The sequence below is a fragment of the Engraulis encrasicolus genome, chromosome 1 (assembly GCF_034702125.1).
Source record: "Engraulis encrasicolus isolate BLACKSEA-1 chromosome 1, IST_EnEncr_1.0, whole genome shotgun sequence".
NCBI lineage: Eukaryota > Metazoa > Chordata > Actinopteri > Clupeiformes > Engraulidae > Engraulis > Engraulis encrasicolus.
In genome coordinates this window covers 21176983-21194141 of record NC_085857.1, presented here as the reverse complement: position 1 = coordinate 21194141, position 17159 = coordinate 21176983, and the positions used below count along the sequence as shown (strand labels likewise).

The window sequence follows — 17159 nt, the reverse complement described above, 5'->3', positions numbered from 1 at the left end:
TCCTCTCCATCCGCCTTTCCTCTCCTCTTTCTCTCCTTGACACCCTCCTTATCCTCCGTCCTCTCCTTCTCTCCATCTTCTTACTCTTTTTGACCAACTCCTCCCCTCTCTTCTCCATCCTCATCTTGCACTCCTCTCCTCTGCCCTCCTCTTCCTCTCCACTCTCATCTTCTTCTATTCCCCTCTCCTCTGCCCTCCTCTTCCTCTCCTCTCTCATCTTCTTCTATTCCCCTCTCCTCTGCCCTCCTCTTCCTCTCCTCTCTCATCTTCTTCTATTCCCCTCTCCTCTGTCCTCATCTTCCTCTCTTCTCTCCTCTGCCCCATTCTCCTCACCATTCTCCTCACCTCCATCCTCCTCCAGTGAGTGCTGTGGTGCTCTGGAGTACTACGACAAGGCCTTCGACCGCATCACCACCCGCAATGAGAAGCAGCTCAAGAGCATCAAGAGGATCTTCCACACTGTCACCACCACAGACGACCCAGTCATCCGCAAGGTATGTATGTGTGGAATGTAGGGCATTTCTCAAAACGAAGTGCAGTGCACTTCCAAGTGTATTAGCCTAATTAGTCACGCCCAGTGATTGGATACTCTTTGGTGAACTCGACGCAATATCCAATCACTGGGCGTGACTTATTAGGCTGATACACTTGGAAGTGCACTGCACTAGGTTTTGAGAAGGGCCCGTAATGTCACTAATCACTGCCGGTTAAAGTGAAGTTGGACGCAGTTTGATTTTTTTAGTTTTTCTCAAGAATGTGTCCACACGCATAATCCTATGTTTTTTTTTTTCTTCGTTCATTCAATGGTACAGAAATTATTTGTCCAATTTTTTTCAGCTTGGAGCGGTCTTCAATCTAAAAAAATATTTCGATAGTGAGGATGCTGCCTCAAATGCTCAACTCAGTTTTTGAAAAAAGAGGCTGCACCTTACATACAGTGCCCTCCATAATTATTGGCACCCCTGGTTGAGATGTGTTTTTTAGCTTCCAATTATTTTATTTTTTTTCTAAATAATATGGGACCTAAATGGAAAAAAAGAGAAAAATCCAACCTTCAATACAAGTGCATTTATTCAGTGGGGAAAAATCCCACATAAATAAATAATTATTTGACATCAAATAATGTGTGTCACAATTATTAGCACCCCTGGTGTTAATATTTTGTACAACCCCCTTTTGCCAACAAAACAGCACCTAATCTTCTCCTATAATGTTTCACAAGATGGGAAAAGACAGAAAGAGGGATCTTCAGCCATTCCTCTTTGCAGAATCTCTCTAAATCATCCAGAGACCTGGGTCCTCTCCTCTGTACTCTCCTCTTCAGCTCACCCCACAGGTTCTCAATGGGGTTGAGGTCAGGGGACTGAGATGGCCATGGGAGGAGCTTGATTTTGTGTCTGGTGAACCATTTCTGTGTAGATTTGGCCATATGTTTAGGGTCATTGTCTTGCTGAAAGACCCAGTGACGACCCAGCTTCAGCTTTCCGGCAGAGGGCAACAGATTTTGATTTAAAATGTCCTGGTATTTCAAAGCATTCATGATGCCATGCACCCTAACAAGGTTCCCAGGGCCTTTGGAAGCGAAACAGCCCCACAGCATCACTGACCCACCCCCATACTTCACAGTGGGTATGAGGTGCTTTTCAGCATGCGCATCTTTGTGGCACGCCAGACCCACTTAGAGTGTTTGTTGCCAAAAAGCTCAATCTTGGTCTCATCTGACCAAAGCACACGGTCCCAGTTGAAGCCCCAATACCGCTTGGCGAACTCCAGACGCTTGCGTTTATGATTGTGAGTGAGGAAAGGTTTTCTCCGTGCATGCCTCCCAAACAGCTTGTTGGCGTGTAGACAGCGCCTGATGGTTGATTTGGAGACTTTGTGACCCCAGGATGCTACCATTTGTTGTAATTCTGTAACAGTGAGCTTTGGAGATCTTTTGATTTCTCTTACCATCCTCCTCACTGTGCGTGGTGGCAAAATAAACTTGGGTCCTCGTCCAGGCTTGTTTACCACTGTTCCAGTTGTTTTGAACTTCTTAATTATTCCTCTCACAGTGGATATGGGCAGCTGCAGTTGAGTGGCAATCTTCTTGTAGCCTCTGCCAGACCTGTGAAGGTCGACGCACATCTGCCTCACTTGTATGCTGTGTTCCTTTGTCTTTCCCATGTTTAAGAGTGGATAAGAGAAATGGCCTCGGTGTCACGTCATATTTATACCCCAGGGAAACAGGAAGTGATGAATTACTAATTAAATGTTCCTACATACTCTGGTAAACTTTGTAAACTACTGTAGAAATGACAGAAATGCTTCAATTATATGTATTTCCTGGGAATTGTTAAGGGTGCCAATAATTGTGGAACAGGTGATTTAATGAAAAATAATTATTTTTCAGTCAGGGATTTTTTTATTTTCTTACAATTCATTTGAGTTGAAGGCTACATTTTCCTACAATTTTCAGTGTGACAGTATTCTTCTGCAATAAACACTGAATTTATTTTAAGGCTTTTAACACATCTCAACCAGGGGTGCCAATAATTATGGAGGGCACTGTATAGTGTTTTGTATGTCAATTAAAAAACAGACAAGGCAAGACAAAAAATGTAAGATGCAGCCTCTTTCTTTGAAAATCGGAAATGCTTTGTGCCGTACTCTGTCAATTATCTTACCCCTGTGCATTCTTGCTATAGTTGGCCAAGACCCAGGGCAATGTGTTTGCCACCGATGCCATCCTGGCCACCCTGATGTGCTGCACGCGCTCCGTGAACTCCTGGGACATCATTGTGCAGCGGGTGGGCAACAAGCTCTTCTTCGACAAGAGGGACAACTCCGACTTTGGTGAGTGGCAAAAACTTTGGCGTTGTCTTTTTCCAAAACGTATAGCATGTTGCTATTAGTTTTCTGATACACCTTGCTGATGTCATGGCGTTCACCAGGCTATATTTATTTGCTTAATGGTGTGTGTTGGTGAATTTAAAAAATTAAGTTGCCATTCAAAATCAACCCTAGAGTAAATACTGGGATTAGAAATTAAAGGGGCATGCCACTATTTTGGGGCTTAATACAGTTAAAATCATTGACCGGGGTTTAAAAAGGTGATAAAGTGTCTTAATTTTCATGTTAAGCGTTGTCTTGCTTTAAGACAAGTTAAAAGAGGGAATATGTCGCATGCTCCCTCTTTTTTACTTGTCTTAAAGCAAGACAACGCTTAACATAAAAAATAAGACACTTTACCACCTTTATAAACCCCAGCCAACGATTTTAACTGTATTAAGCCCCAAAATAGTGGCATACCCCTTTAAGACAACCATTTAGTTTGTTTGCGTATAACCTCAACATAACAGAATGTCTGACTGATGTTCTCTCCTCCTCCCATCCTTTCCTTCCCCTCCCTCTCCTCCTCCGTCTCTCGTTTCAGACCTGCTGACTGTGAGCGAGACGGCCAACGAGCCTCCCCAGGACGAGGGCAACTCCTTCAACTCGCCGCGCAACCTGGCCATGGAGGCCACCTACATCAACCACAACTTCAGCCAGCAGTGCCTCAAGATGGGCGGCGAGAAGCACAAGTTCCCCAACTCCAACCCCTTCGTGGAGGAGGACATGGACAAGAACGAGGTGGCCTCTGTAGCCTACAGGTACTAGCCGTGTAAATATTAATCAATATGTAAAGTACCCTGGTCTTAGAAGACGTGCACTGTGTCGACAGGGCAGTCTTTGTTTGCACCACAATAAAATAACTAAAAAGTATCCGAGTGCTCCAGTCATCCCTGACCTCGTCTGGGACCAGTTTACTTTCCATTGTCTATCGTCCTGGACTGGAAGCACCAAGAAGGTTAGAGCGCAAGTGACTTCCCTTTTACAAATAATCAATATGTATCGATGTATCAATCCTACGGCCGACGATCTAATCGTATCGTGTCGTGGTGCATTCTTAAGTATCGAAAATAACCAAATCGCCCCCCTGCCCAATGCCCCAGCTCAATAACATAATAAAAGTGGGAAAGTAAAAAATCTTATCGTATCGTGGGGCATTCTTAAGTATCGGAAATCATCGAATCGCTGTCTTAAGAAATCGATATCAAATTGTATCGTCATGGAGGCTGTGATTTACACCCCTCACAGGTACCGGCGGTGGAAGCTGGGGGAGGACATCGACCTGATCGTGAGGTGTGAGCACGACGGAGTCATGACAGGGGCCAGCGGAGAGGTGTCCTTCATCAACGTCAAGACCCTCAACGAGTGGGACTCCAGGGTAAGACGCAAGGATGGTGTGTGTGTGTGTGTGTGCGTGCGTGCGTGCGTGTGTGTGTGTGTGTGTGTGTGTGTGTGTGTGTGTGTGTGTGTGTGTGTGTGTGTGTGTGTGTGTGTGTGTGTGTGTGTGTGTGTGTGTGTGTGTGTGTGTAAAAGAGATGATACTCAAAGAGCACAGAGCCCAGCAACCAGCCTGATCTCCGAAAATTCTGTGCTCCTGGACACGGATGTTAAGGACACGAAATCTGTGTCCAGGAGCACAGATTTTGCCAAAATTCCGTGCTCCTGGACACGGAATTGTTTTCCGTGCTCCTGGACACAGAATTGTTTTCCGTGATGGGCACATAGAAGTGCTTTCTATAGGCTATTACCACAGCACTGTGTTAACTCCATCATTAGAGAAAAATACATACCAAATGCTAATCCTAAATAAAATAATGCTATAGCAATTTAAGTTGTGCCCTGACCAAAACATTCCCTAACCTTAACCTGTCATTAAAGACATATTTTTGAGAAATACCTTTTCCAGTTGATTGCTAGGCTATCAAATTCATATAATGAATGAAAGAAAACTAGCTGTGCCCAGACCAAAACAATCCCTAACCTGTCAGTAAGAAATGTTTTTTTGTGTGAAAAAATATTTGAAATTAGAAAAATCCTGAGAAAACACAAGACTGTGGAAACATAGAGCTGTGAGAGTATAGAGAGAGCACTTCTGTGTGTCCATCACGGAAAATAATTCTGTGTCCAGGAGCACAGAATTTTGGCAAAATCCGTGCTCCTGGACACGGATTTTGTGTCCTTAACATCCGTGTCCAGGAGCACAGAATTTTTGGAGATCATGTTGCAGCAACGGTAGTCTTATTGCATTACACAGTGCATAAATTCTGTTTTTTTAGATGCCGTATTCAAAACTTTGCTACTTTAATGTACTGCTGATTATTTGTGTGAGGGAGTTGCATTCGACGAGGATAAAGAATTTAGCAACAGTAAGCAGAGAAACATGAACTATTTTATTTGTTCCTCCTAGCAACCAATCAGAAAGCAGCACTAAATTGCAGAGTGTCGTAATGACGCATTAACACATTTCAAGGGATTTACTCGGCTTCAGCCAGTGGCTCATTCTGTGTGAAGTGGACCTCTCCAGGCTAGTGCCATACGATGGCACATCTGCTCCCCTGTCCAATGTTGTAATTGTGGTTAATAATGTGTGTGTGTGTGTGTGTGTGTGTGTGTGTGTGTGTGTGTGTGTGTGTGTGTGTGTGTGTGTGTGTGTGTGTGTGTGTGTGTGTGTGTGTGTGTGTGTGTGTGTGTGTGTGTGTGTGTGTGTGTGTGTGTGTCGCCCCTGTGTTTCCAGTATTGTAATGAAGTAGATGGAGCTGGAGTCTTACTCAGTTTTATAATTAGTTAATGGTCAATGGCGGGTCAGTTGTCTGGGTTTGTCTGAATGTGTCCAGTGTTGCAATAGAGTGGTCTGGTGTCAGATACTGCACTCTAGTTCAGCGTTATAATGCTTGCTAATTGTGCGTGCGCACGTTTGTCCTGTATTTCAACTGTGGTTGATGACTTATCTGTTGCCCCTGTGTCTCCATTATTGCAATGGAGTAGGCTGGCGTCAGAAACTGGACTCTTGTCGAGTAATGCATTATAATTCTGGCTAACTAGCTAATGTATTTGTGTGTGTGTCTCTCTCTCTCTCTCTCTCTCTCTCTCTCTCTCTCTCTCTCTCTCTCTCTCTCTCTCTCTTTCTCTCTCTCTCTCTCTCTCTCTCTCTCTCTCTCTCTCTCTCTCTCTCTCTCTCTCTCTCTCTCTCTCTCTCTCTCTCTCTCTGTGTGTCCAGTATTGTAATGGAGTGGACTGGCGTCAGAAGCTGGATTCCCAGAGGGGTGCCGTGCTGGCCACTGAGCTGAAGAACAACAGCTACAAGCTGGCCCGCTGGACCTGCTGCGCCATGCTGGCCGGCTCCGAGTACCTCAAGCTGGGGTAAGATGATGATGATACGCACGCAGAGAGACGGACACACAGACACGTACAGTGTACACACACACACACACACACACACACACACACACACACACACACACACACACACACACACACACACACACACAAGCACACACACTCATGGTAGATGCACAGCAGGTAAGATGATGATGCACACTCAGAGAGATGTATGCACACACACACACACACACACACACACACACACACACACACACACACACTAGATGTACACCAAGGATGGACGTTGGAAACTGCCACCTGCTGCTGATGAATGGGCATGGCTGCTAGTCACTCAAGATTTTATATTGAACGGCAGGTCAATTGTCCCATCTTATTTCATTTGTCAGAGGCAGCGGAAGGTATAAAATAAATTAAAATGTGTCCTTGGATGGCCATTGTGATTGACCGGAATTATAAACGCTAGCTTATAAATGCCATCGGGATCTAATGAACATGCAAGCCCTTAATAAATGACGATATAAAAACCTACTTGACTTGATAACAGAGCCTTTTGATGAGGAGGAGGGGGGGGGGTGCAGGAGTTCTTTCCGGAAGCAATATGACGAAAGGTTCAAAGCTGCATCATGTCTATGAGCTGCCACACCCTTTAGCAGACTGGAGACGGCTGTTCAGAATGAAAGCGGCTCAATAGGGAAAATGTGAAGAGTCGCGCCCATTTAGTAGATTGGAGTTTATCTCATTTTGCTACATGGGTGACAGGTTTATCTTGGTCACCAGGGGAGGTATTCCAAGAACGTGGCTACATGGTAAACCTAGCTAAGTTAACGTACAGGAAGTGGTAAACCTGCTAAGAGGCAGTCCACGGGTCTCATTCAGTTAAGAAAATGAGGCCTCCGGGCTGTTCTATTAGATGATTTACCACACGTCAAGGTTAACTTAACTTGGTTTACGACTGCCAGGAATACTCCCCATGTTGAAAATCTTTGTTGATTACTTGCAAATCTGTGGACGAGATGTGAAGTTGAGTTACTTCACTGGTCCCAGAGAAAAATAAATTGACGACTTTACGGAAACGAATTGACAAATTGACACGTTTTCTTCTGTCCCCGCAGCTACGTGTCTCGTTACCACGTGAAGGACTCGGCGCGCCACGTGATCCTGGGCACGCAGCAGTTCAAGCCCAACGAGTTTGCCAGCCAGATCAACCTGAGCATGGAGAACGCCTGGGGCATCCTGCGCTGCGTCATCGACATCTGCCGCAAGCTGGACGAGGGCAAGTACCTCATCCTCAAGGACCCCAACAAGGTGAGCCCGGAAGTTCACTGCACTCCTCTCCACTAGGATTATTAAGTTAGGAACGTTGAAGCTAGTAAGGTTTGAAGACTGTTCTGAGAGAAGTGCAGTACCTTATCTTTGAGGTGAGCCTAGAACTACAACCCACTACCACAAGGGGCGCATTCAGGCCGACTGAGAGCCGTGCCGGTGCTCGTTCCCGCACCTAATCACGAACCGGCCGCCGTGTTCACGCCACAGATTTTAGCGTTCGCGTACCGGAAAGTTGGTTCGCAATGCGAACCGCAAAATACTAGGTTTTTCTCTGCGAACCGTGACGACAGCGTGGCTGTCAGCAGGTTCATCCGGGTAACACGTGTGGAAAAAGTTCAGAGCCCGGTATGAACACGGGCGGTTAGCAGATAAGCACTTTCGTGCCGAACGTAACGGGTGCTGGCACCGGCTCCGTTCTGGTCGGCCTAAAATCCGAGAAAGAGAACTAGAAAAGCACTGAGAGCGCACCTCCTCCCTCTGGTGGACTGTAACACACATGCACCACGAGCAGACAAACACCCAACAAGTGTGTTAAGTGCACTTTTCACCAAGTATTTTGCTAATACCGTATCCTCCAGGACCCCAACTTGAAAAACACCCCCAATACCACAGGGTAAATGGCTACTCTATAATATCATGCAATCCTTGATACCCACCATGGGTGAAGCTGATTTTTCAATAGGACATAAAATGATATAATAATATTACATACAGCTGTTGTACAACATGGCTCCTTTATCAGATTAGATTAGATAAGATAACTTTATTACCCAAATTATACTTTATACCCAAAGGTAGATTTGGTTTGCAGACAAGTGATCTGTGATTGCTGTATTTACATGACGGTCATATCCGTTAGAGATGTGCTAGAGATGATGGGTGCGAAAGTCCTTACATTTTAAAAGCAAAACAAGAGCTGACCTCTTGTTTTCTCGCTCCTTGTTCTGAGTTTGTCTTGCTTATCAGGAAACTGTACAGCTGTGTTGTCTCAGTCATTAATGAGGTGGTGTGTGTGTGTGTGTGTGTGTGTATTTGTGTGTGTGTGTTTACAGCAAGTGATCCGCATCTACAGCCTGCCAGACGGCACCTTCAGCTCGGACGAGGACGAGGATGAGGAGGAGGACGAAGAGGACGAGGAAGACGAAGGTAAGATGAGCTGAGAAGTAGCGATGCACTCATACTTGGTCAATATGCACCTACTCATCAAACACTTGCCGATACTAGGCAGCGATACTGCTATTAAACGAAACAACGCAACATCTCATCGTCGTATTCTGTTGACTTGAAAGCAGCATGAGAAAAAAGCACCACCTCATATATGTAGTACCATTTAAATCTGCATGGAAATGGACAATTAAACAAATAGGTGGAAAAAACAACACTGCATTTATTTTCATTGTATGCACAGGTATCGGTATCGGTACTCTGTATCAGCAATAACAGAAATTAATGTATTTTATTTGTTTAAAAAAAAAATGGTACCTTGCATCCCTACTGAGAAGTTGACTCAACACACAACCAGCCTTATTCCCTCTCACCTCATCCCCTGTAATCAAGAGGTGTGACTGAAAGCCTCGGGGTAAAAGGGTGCAGCCTGCATTTATTAACAACACTCGCCTCAATAACTTGTGATATTAGTGTGAAGGCGTAGTGTTCTTTAGTGGCTCCCAATTTCTTTTTTGATGGGACCTCCTTTTGCACCTGAGAACAGTGAACACGAGAACAGAACCCACGTCATATTCCAAAATGAAAAACGTGGGGACTTTATATGTGTGTATATATATATATATATCTTTTTTTTTAAATCCCTCCATATTGCTAACAACTTATTTTGGTGTAATATAACCCAATGTGAGTGTCTGGCGCTCTCGAACTCTTTTATAATGTCACTGTCTTTGGCATTTGAGATGTCAGTGTTTGACTTTAATTTGAACATTATAGAAATGCTATATGAAGTGTGGTAATGCAAAACTGTCACTTTTATATCGCCATGCTGTCAATGTACCATTTCCGTAACATTTAATGCTACTCAACCGAAAGACCATTTTAAAATCGCAGACATTTTGAAGTGGTGTAGTAGTGAAGACATTGATCAATGTGTCAGGACACTGCCTTTTAAATAATGTAGTGTCAAACCTCTCCCTATTCACCCCATTTCTTTTTATAGATATATATATCTTTTATGGGCTTTTTTTTTCCTTTATTGAGGATAATAGTACAGTGAAGAGAGGGGGAGAGGGAGACTGGGTAGCGTTGAGAAATGACCCAAGCCGAACTCAAACCTGGGTCCCCATGGCCATGCAAGCACATCAGGGCTTTACACTGGCACCTGCCAACCGGCCAAATGCTGGTAAAACTTGGCTGTGGCTAGTAATACTTTCAGTGTCACTAGCCAATTTGGCTGGCAGCTTATTCCTTTGTATGACATAGGTATCATAGTATTCTGTTGTTTTCCCCTTGTGTATCATGTATTTACACTTAAGTTCAAGAAAAGGCTCTGTAACTTAGTATGTATTTGCTTGATATACTTCCTTGTAGAAAGCTTTACACTCATCTTGCATTAGCACCTCATCTTCTGAGGTTAGGTATACGCCATCATGATTAAGGGGAGAAAAAATCAAGTCTGTGGCTAGTGCAATACCTGAGTGGCTAGTGACTCGGAAAAATCACTAGCCGCAGTGGCTGGTGGGTGAAAAGGTTAATGTTAAGCCCTGAAGCACATGGATGGTACGGTGCAGAGCCGTCTCATGAGAGAGTTATGACAACCGGGGACCAGGAAGTCGGTTGGTGATGGGATTAAAATAGTCTCCGGCGAACAGAAATTTAGAAAATAGCACAGAAAATAGCACAGAACCATTACATACAAAGAATTACATACAAGTTCAAGTAACTACTTCTGTAGGAACTATGATCAATGGCGGTTTACATGTGAAACGCTCCGTGAGGCTCCAAAAGAGCCGCCATTGCTGTGGATAGACTGGACCATTGAGGTCTATGGGAGTGACGTAACTCTCTTATTAGGCGGCTCTGATAACGGTGCATTATTGTGACGCTCCATTTCACCCACACCTTTTCACCCCTTTCTCTCTCTCTATCTGTCCCTCTTTTCTTTCCACCTTCCTAGACGAGGAGGCCTGAAGAGCGAGGGAAGAAAAGCAGCGATCGCGAGACCAAACGGACTTGGCAACGGCTATGTACATGTACATGTTCGTGGCTATGGCCGCACCCACATCTCACCTGAGTGGCAGGAGCAGAGGGTTGGGGGTTGGGGGAGGAGGCAAATCAAGTGTCCAGTCCCATTAAAGATGGAGTCATGTTGCTAAGCCCAAAGTTTTGACTTGTCTTTATTTTTTTATTATTATTGTTATTAATTCCCAAAGGTGTCAATCCCGGGTTAGGAAAGTGAAAACTCTGCTATGTTTTCCTTACAACGCAAATGATTTGCCTTAATGGGTGAGCTACCTGTAAGTCATATTGCTGTGTCAAACGTTTTTGACCTTTTTTTATTATTAATATTATTTAGCATGGGTGGATTTGTCATTGTGTTCAGAAGGTACAAAAACCTTGCCATGTCCTTTGGACCGACTTAAATCCTTTTACTCAGTAGCTTATATACCTGTCTTGAATACTCATTACCGTACTGTTCTCTAACTCGGCTGAGGAGGCTTTAGTCAAATTGGTAGTTTCTGTGGCTTTCTGAACCCAGGATTGACACCTGATTTTTTTTTGTTGGCCTTATCTCTGTACTTTTTCAGTGAGGACACCGTGCTGCATAGTCCTCTGCATAAATTAATTGTATTGATCCCTTAAGCGATTTAAAAAAAAAGCGATTTCCATGAATACCCTGCTGACTCACGCCATTTCCATAATAGAAGCAGAAGAAGCGGGGACAGTGTTTTTAAAGTTTATTACACTTGCAGGACTTGCTCACTCTGACATTATATATTAAACAAAACAATAAAGTGACATTCTAATGATGTCTTTGGGGTCCATGTGACTGATGTAAATGCCATTCTTTAAAAGTGGAAATATTATTTGCCAAGGGGGCATGTACAGTCAATCCGGAAAGTATTCACAGCGCTTCACTTTTTCCGCATTTTATTACGTTACAGCCTCATTCCAAATTGTATTAAATTCATCTCTGTCCTCAAAATGTAACAGAAGTACCCCATTATGACCATGTGAAAAAGAGTTCTTGAGAGTTTTTGTAAACAAGTGAATTTTACCAAAAAAAAGTGCATCACCTGGTTAGTCAAGCATGGTAGTGGGACTGACATCGTTTGAAGATGTCTGACATCGTTTGCCGTCAACATTGGAAATCTGAATTACACCTAAAGAAGCATGCATGTCAACATGCACTGTGACTACAGAAGCAGATCAGGACACTCTCCATAGAATTTCATTCAAAACTCACACCCATCTATTTTAGCCAGGTGCAGACTCAAAATGTAAAATTTCAATGTGAAGAAAGGTTGAAACACACACCGATGACCTACCTTTTAATCCCTTTTTCTTTTCTCGAAATGAAAAAAATGAATGCAGTTGCTGCCAAAGGTGGTTCTACAAAGTATTAAGCAAAGGCTGTGAATATGATTTCTTTGTTTTTTAATTTTAATACATTTTCAAAAACTCTCAAGAACTCTTTTTTTCACATGGTCAAAATGTGGTTTTATGTTACATTTTGAGGACAAAGATGTATTGAATACAATTTTGAATAAGGCTGTAGCGTAATAAAATGCAGAAAAAGTGAAGCGCTGTGCATACTTCCCGGATTGGCTCTAAGTGGCATTAACTTCATTGTCAATGTCAGGGTCCTTGACATGATGAATTTCCCAAAACTACTATCTCACTACAGTTCACTCTAGTGACATTGTTTTGCTTCCGGCATGATGCACTATGCGTATAACACTGCGTAGCATGCAGGACTCCACATTAACAAGCCAACCGGCCAAAGGCTGGTGAAAACTCAGTTTGGCTGGTAGCCACCTTGACTTGTAGAGAGAGAGTATGTTTGACTGGTAAAATGTAACATCTATATTAACCAAATTGGCTAGTGATGAAAAAAGTTAATGTATAGCCCTGTGTGTAGTAATTAAACCTATTGACTGGTTTAGCCTGTGAATTTATCAAGGGGCCTGCAGGTGGAGTGTTGAAGCTGCCATGCCACTTTTGGCCACGAGAGGGCTCTAGAGAGGCTTGGGCGAACAGCAGCAGAGAGTGAATTTACCGTTGAATAGGATCAGGGAGCAGCTTTGTGGACCCTGTCTCAGAGTCACGGAGCATGGGCAAGCCAGCGAGACGCTCGTACTGGCCTTGAGAATAAATGGCCGACCCGGCGAGGAGTTGTTGGGAGGACGCTCCTTGAAATCTAAGCACGAACTGAGTGAGTCTGGCAGCCAGGCAGCAACCTTGTGTTTGCACCTGCTTGTAGTGGTGTGGCGTGCGCGCGTGTGTAGTGTGTCGTGACGAGCTGTTTCCACTCACTCACTCTCTCAGCCATGACTTCATCTTATGGCCTACACCCCCCTGATACCATACATCACATCACCGGCTCCTCGCCGCCCCCTTTTCAAAACACAACGCTCACTCACACACACACAATTCCCTCAGGGTCTCTCTTCATCCAAAGCCAGCGACTCACTTAGCCGTTCACCCATCACCCTCCTACCACACACACACACAAACACACACACACACACACACACTGTTGCTGCCATCCATCCGTCACCCAGCCCCCGTCTCATCCATTCAATCCTTGGCCCTCTCTCTCTCTCTCTCTCTCTCTCTCTCTCTCTCTCTCTCTCTCTCTCTCTCTCTCTCTCTCTCTCTCTCTCTCTCTCTGCCCAGCCCTCCTCCCTTGTCATCTCCATCTCTCCATCTTATCCAGGCAGCCAGTCAAGGTTAGGAGCGGAGCTGGTTTAAAAATAGTTCAATAAACTGGAGGAGGCAGACGGCAGCGCTCCTAGCATACAGAATAGCACACGGCACGATGCGCAACCAAGGATGGCGCTCGAGTCGCGCCACACTCTATGTTGCTTACAAGTGGGGTAGAGGTAGGGCCCCGGACAAACTTATCTGAAAAGGACCCCCAACCCCAATACATTGTAAGGAGGACCACATTGTGGGCCCCACCTGCCCCTGGGCCCAGAACAACGGACCTGTTTGTTCCATTCCGTCAGGGCTGGATTAAATATGGCTGCAGCCTAGGGTCCCAGACCTGCCAGGGTGACCCTGATTGGCCCAAAAGTGAAAAATGGCAGAATTGTGAAAAGATTGGATATTGAGAAATGTATAATTGGTAGATATTCTGAATAACTAGGTCGCAACTATGACACGGTCTATGAAAATTTGCCGTCTTCGGGGCCCCACACCAAACTGTACCCTAGGGGCCCCAGGCCATCATAATCTAGCCTGATTATCATCGACTTTCAAATCTCTTCGAGACTTGGTCTGACCAAGAGCATGACAATTCACATTTCCCAAGCGGCATGGTTGACCCGCCTCCCTTGGATTGCTAATGGTTGTTTGCTTCTAGACAAAGTGGGAGGAGTTCCTGATTTTTCGGGAGCTCAGAAAAGTTGTTTGCATTGCTCTTGGCCTGAAGGTGTTGCGTCACTAGGAGGGCACGGCCTGGCTAATCTTAATCCGGCCCTGCATGCCATCCATCGTTCCATGTCCCTGGGTAGAGGTGGGGTGAGGGCAACAACCTCAGACAGAGGGCCTGTGGAGGGGACAAGAGAAAACTGAGAAGCCAAAGGTAGCAAAGACTGATCTACTAAAAATGAGGCCTGAAAGTTTATTTATTTAACAATGGGACAGCACAGGCTATATTAATAACATTCAAGACAAATGCAAAATGGCCTACATAGCCATAAGGCTAATTTCCATATTTTGTCCCTTGACAGGTTTGATGGTCCTTTAAAAAGAAATAAGAACGAGTATTGCACAAATTGTAAAAGTAAAAGTAAGATATTGTACACATTGTAAAATAAGGAGGGACAAAAGAAAACTGAGATATCAAGGGTAGCAAACACTGAAATGATAAAAAAATGGAAGAGATTAGTGATATGGTCATGATGTGATGTAGTGTTGGCTTAGTTAATGAAGTGGGAGTGGGGGATATAACCTAATCCAATTTTATCACCCGAAGAAAAACAATATGGGGGAAAAAAATGGTGTGGTTTCACATAAGAATGATGATTGGTTTGGCTTTGGTAACTGGTGTAGGCTGCAACCTGGTTTCACATGAAGTTACTCTTTTTGCCTGTTGAATCTTCCCCACTCCAGAAAAATACAAGTGCTTGGGTTCATGAACGACAGGCAGGTGTCAAAATGTGAAGAGAATGTAGGCCTGCATTGTTTTGAGGAGTGATTCACTCAAAAGTGTTGTGTCTTTTTCTGAATCTCCTGTAGGTTGTGTGACGTAGGCTATAGTCTGTCACGACTATGAGTCACGTATAAGGGGGTGGGTGGGGGGAATCCTCTAATAACTCCTGCCAGTTGTCTGTAAATAAAAGTTAGAACTTTATTTGTAGGATAATGAACGGGTGCACTTGTTTTTAAACAATGAAATGTCCTGTTTCTTAGTTTCTTGTGTGGAGAAAAAAGTGAAGTGAAAGTGAAAGCCCATTGGGAAACTCCAACTCCCATTGTCATTGTGACACAACACTCCACAGCACAGAACGAAATTGCATTTATGCCTCACCCGTGCAAAGGGGCAGCCCTCAGTGGCGCCCCATGGGGAGCAGTGCGGTGGGACGGTACCATGCTCAGGGTACCTCAGTCATGGAGGAGGATGGGGGAGAGCACTGGTTGATTACTCCCCCCACCAACCTGGCGGGTCAGGAGTCGAACCGGCAACTCCTGGGATGCAAGTCTGACGCCCTAACCGCTCACCCATGACTGACCATGAAAAAAAAAGTGCTGCTACTAAAAACAAACTTCTTTAAAATGAGTAAATTGCCCTTTTTTCGGTGACCATCTTGAAGTGTAGGCCTATGTTGTCTTAACTTTAAGCATTTATTCAGTACAGCCCTCGTGATGTGTTTGTAGACTACTGCAGTCAAACAACTGCAGTTTACAACAGCTATCACAAAATACTGCAGTATTAAATGCTGTGATTTCGATATGAAAAAACAAAAAAATACTACATTTTAATTAGTTTGAACCAATATAGAGAAGAAAACAGGCTGTCCTGCAGTGAGACACATGTACTGACATGGAAAAACTCTGCAGTATTAATAAATGCAGTGGTTTTGATATTAAAATACTGCAGACAATGCTGCATAAGATTACAGCAATTTGGAGAGACAGTCCTGAGAGAAATGTAGACACTTGTCATTTCACATCTGCAAGAACCAGTGATGTCGACAGGGAAGGGGAAATGGGTAAGTTGTCCCGGGCCCAGGGAGGGAGGGGGGGGGGGGGGCATAACTTGGTTATTACGCTGTATGTAGCCTATTGAGTGCCTTTGTCCTGGGGCCGACCAAAGCTGTCAACGGCACTGGTAAGAACTGGGCCAACATCACTCCTTGAACACATGTTTTACGGCTTTCTCATGATATGGGTGTGCAGTGCTGCATCCACAGATGCACTCTAACACACTCATATGCTTGCGTTCACATCACATCGAAAGGTAAGCACCTGAAAACACGGGCATCAAGACATGCACACATGCACAGTCTTGTGCTGACTGCTGAAGGTGAAGTCAACCTTTGGCACTCCAGGTAGAGGTGTGTGTGTGCGTGTGTCTGTCTGTGTGGGTTGCATCAAAGTGTCTTCTTTGCCCATGCACAGTTATAAACCAGAGGTATCAAAAGTAAAACTAGAAGTAAATTGAAGGTACTTGAGTACAATGCTAGCACATGATATTACATATAGCGGTCACACCACTTATTCCATTGTAATGATGTAGACACAGTTGAGACGGCTGTTTCTTTTCCAAAAAAAAGAAAAGAAATCTGCCACAAATTTGATCCAACCAACACTGCAAGATCAGTGTGATTAATTGGTCAGTGAAGTTAACGGTGAAAAGGAAAGTGGCAGGTTTTTTTTCCTCTCTGTTCCTACGTCCATGAAGCAATGTGCAAGCACAGCAAAAAAACTCAGTGGTGGTCAAAGCATCACAGTGCTGAATCACACCCTGATGAGCAGGGACGATTCTTGTTGGTGTTCATTGTCGTGATTTGGAGTTTCATTTGTTATTCAGCAAGTCAGTTATGCGCCTGGACTTTTTCTTTCTGCTGTTTACATAACAGTTGTAGGTTTGTGTCTATCATTCGTGCATTGACAGGTTTTTTTTTTAAGTATGTAGTGTACCTGTACACAGGCCACTGACAGCTTTGGCTGGGCCCAGGACAAAGTCATCTGAAAGGGCCCCACTACCTAATACTGTACATATAATGTAATGGGGACCCAATTCTGGGCCCCTTATCTTCCTGGGCCCGGGACAACTGACCCCTTTGTCCCCTCCTGTCTGCTTCCCTGCGCTGTACACACACAAACAGGACAGTTGATGTGACCAACAAGCAGCACACAAAGTAGTAACACCACAAGCTGAGGCATGTGTTTGCTGGCCACTGGGCAGACCAACACGGCGCATGGGATGGGTGCAGTGAGAC

General features: G+C 44.4%; 1 protein-coding gene across 2 annotated transcripts in view; it reads left to right on the top strand.

Moving 5' to 3' along the window:
• The window catches only part of eif3d (eukaryotic translation initiation factor 3, subunit D), a 28541-nt gene extending 17023 nt beyond the window's left edge, over positions 1–11518 (top strand). For both annotated transcript variants that reach the window (XM_063198832.1, XM_063198825.1), the window contains exons 8-15: positions 362–494; positions 2688–2835; positions 3416–3632; positions 4120–4249; positions 6089–6231; positions 7326–7518; positions 8592–8685; positions 10664–11518. In XM_063198832.1, the coding sequence (XP_063054902.1) occupies positions 362–494; positions 2688–2835; positions 3416–3632; positions 4120–4249; positions 6089–6231; positions 7326–7518; positions 8592–8685; positions 10664–10677 (1072 nt within the window). In that variant the 3' untranslated portion in view covers positions 10678–11518. The remainder of the gene's footprint in view (positions 1–361; positions 495–2687; positions 2836–3415; positions 3633–4119; positions 4250–6088; positions 6232–7325; positions 7519–8591; positions 8686–10663) is intronic.
• The last annotated feature ends 5641 nt before the right edge of the window (positions 11519–17159 follow it).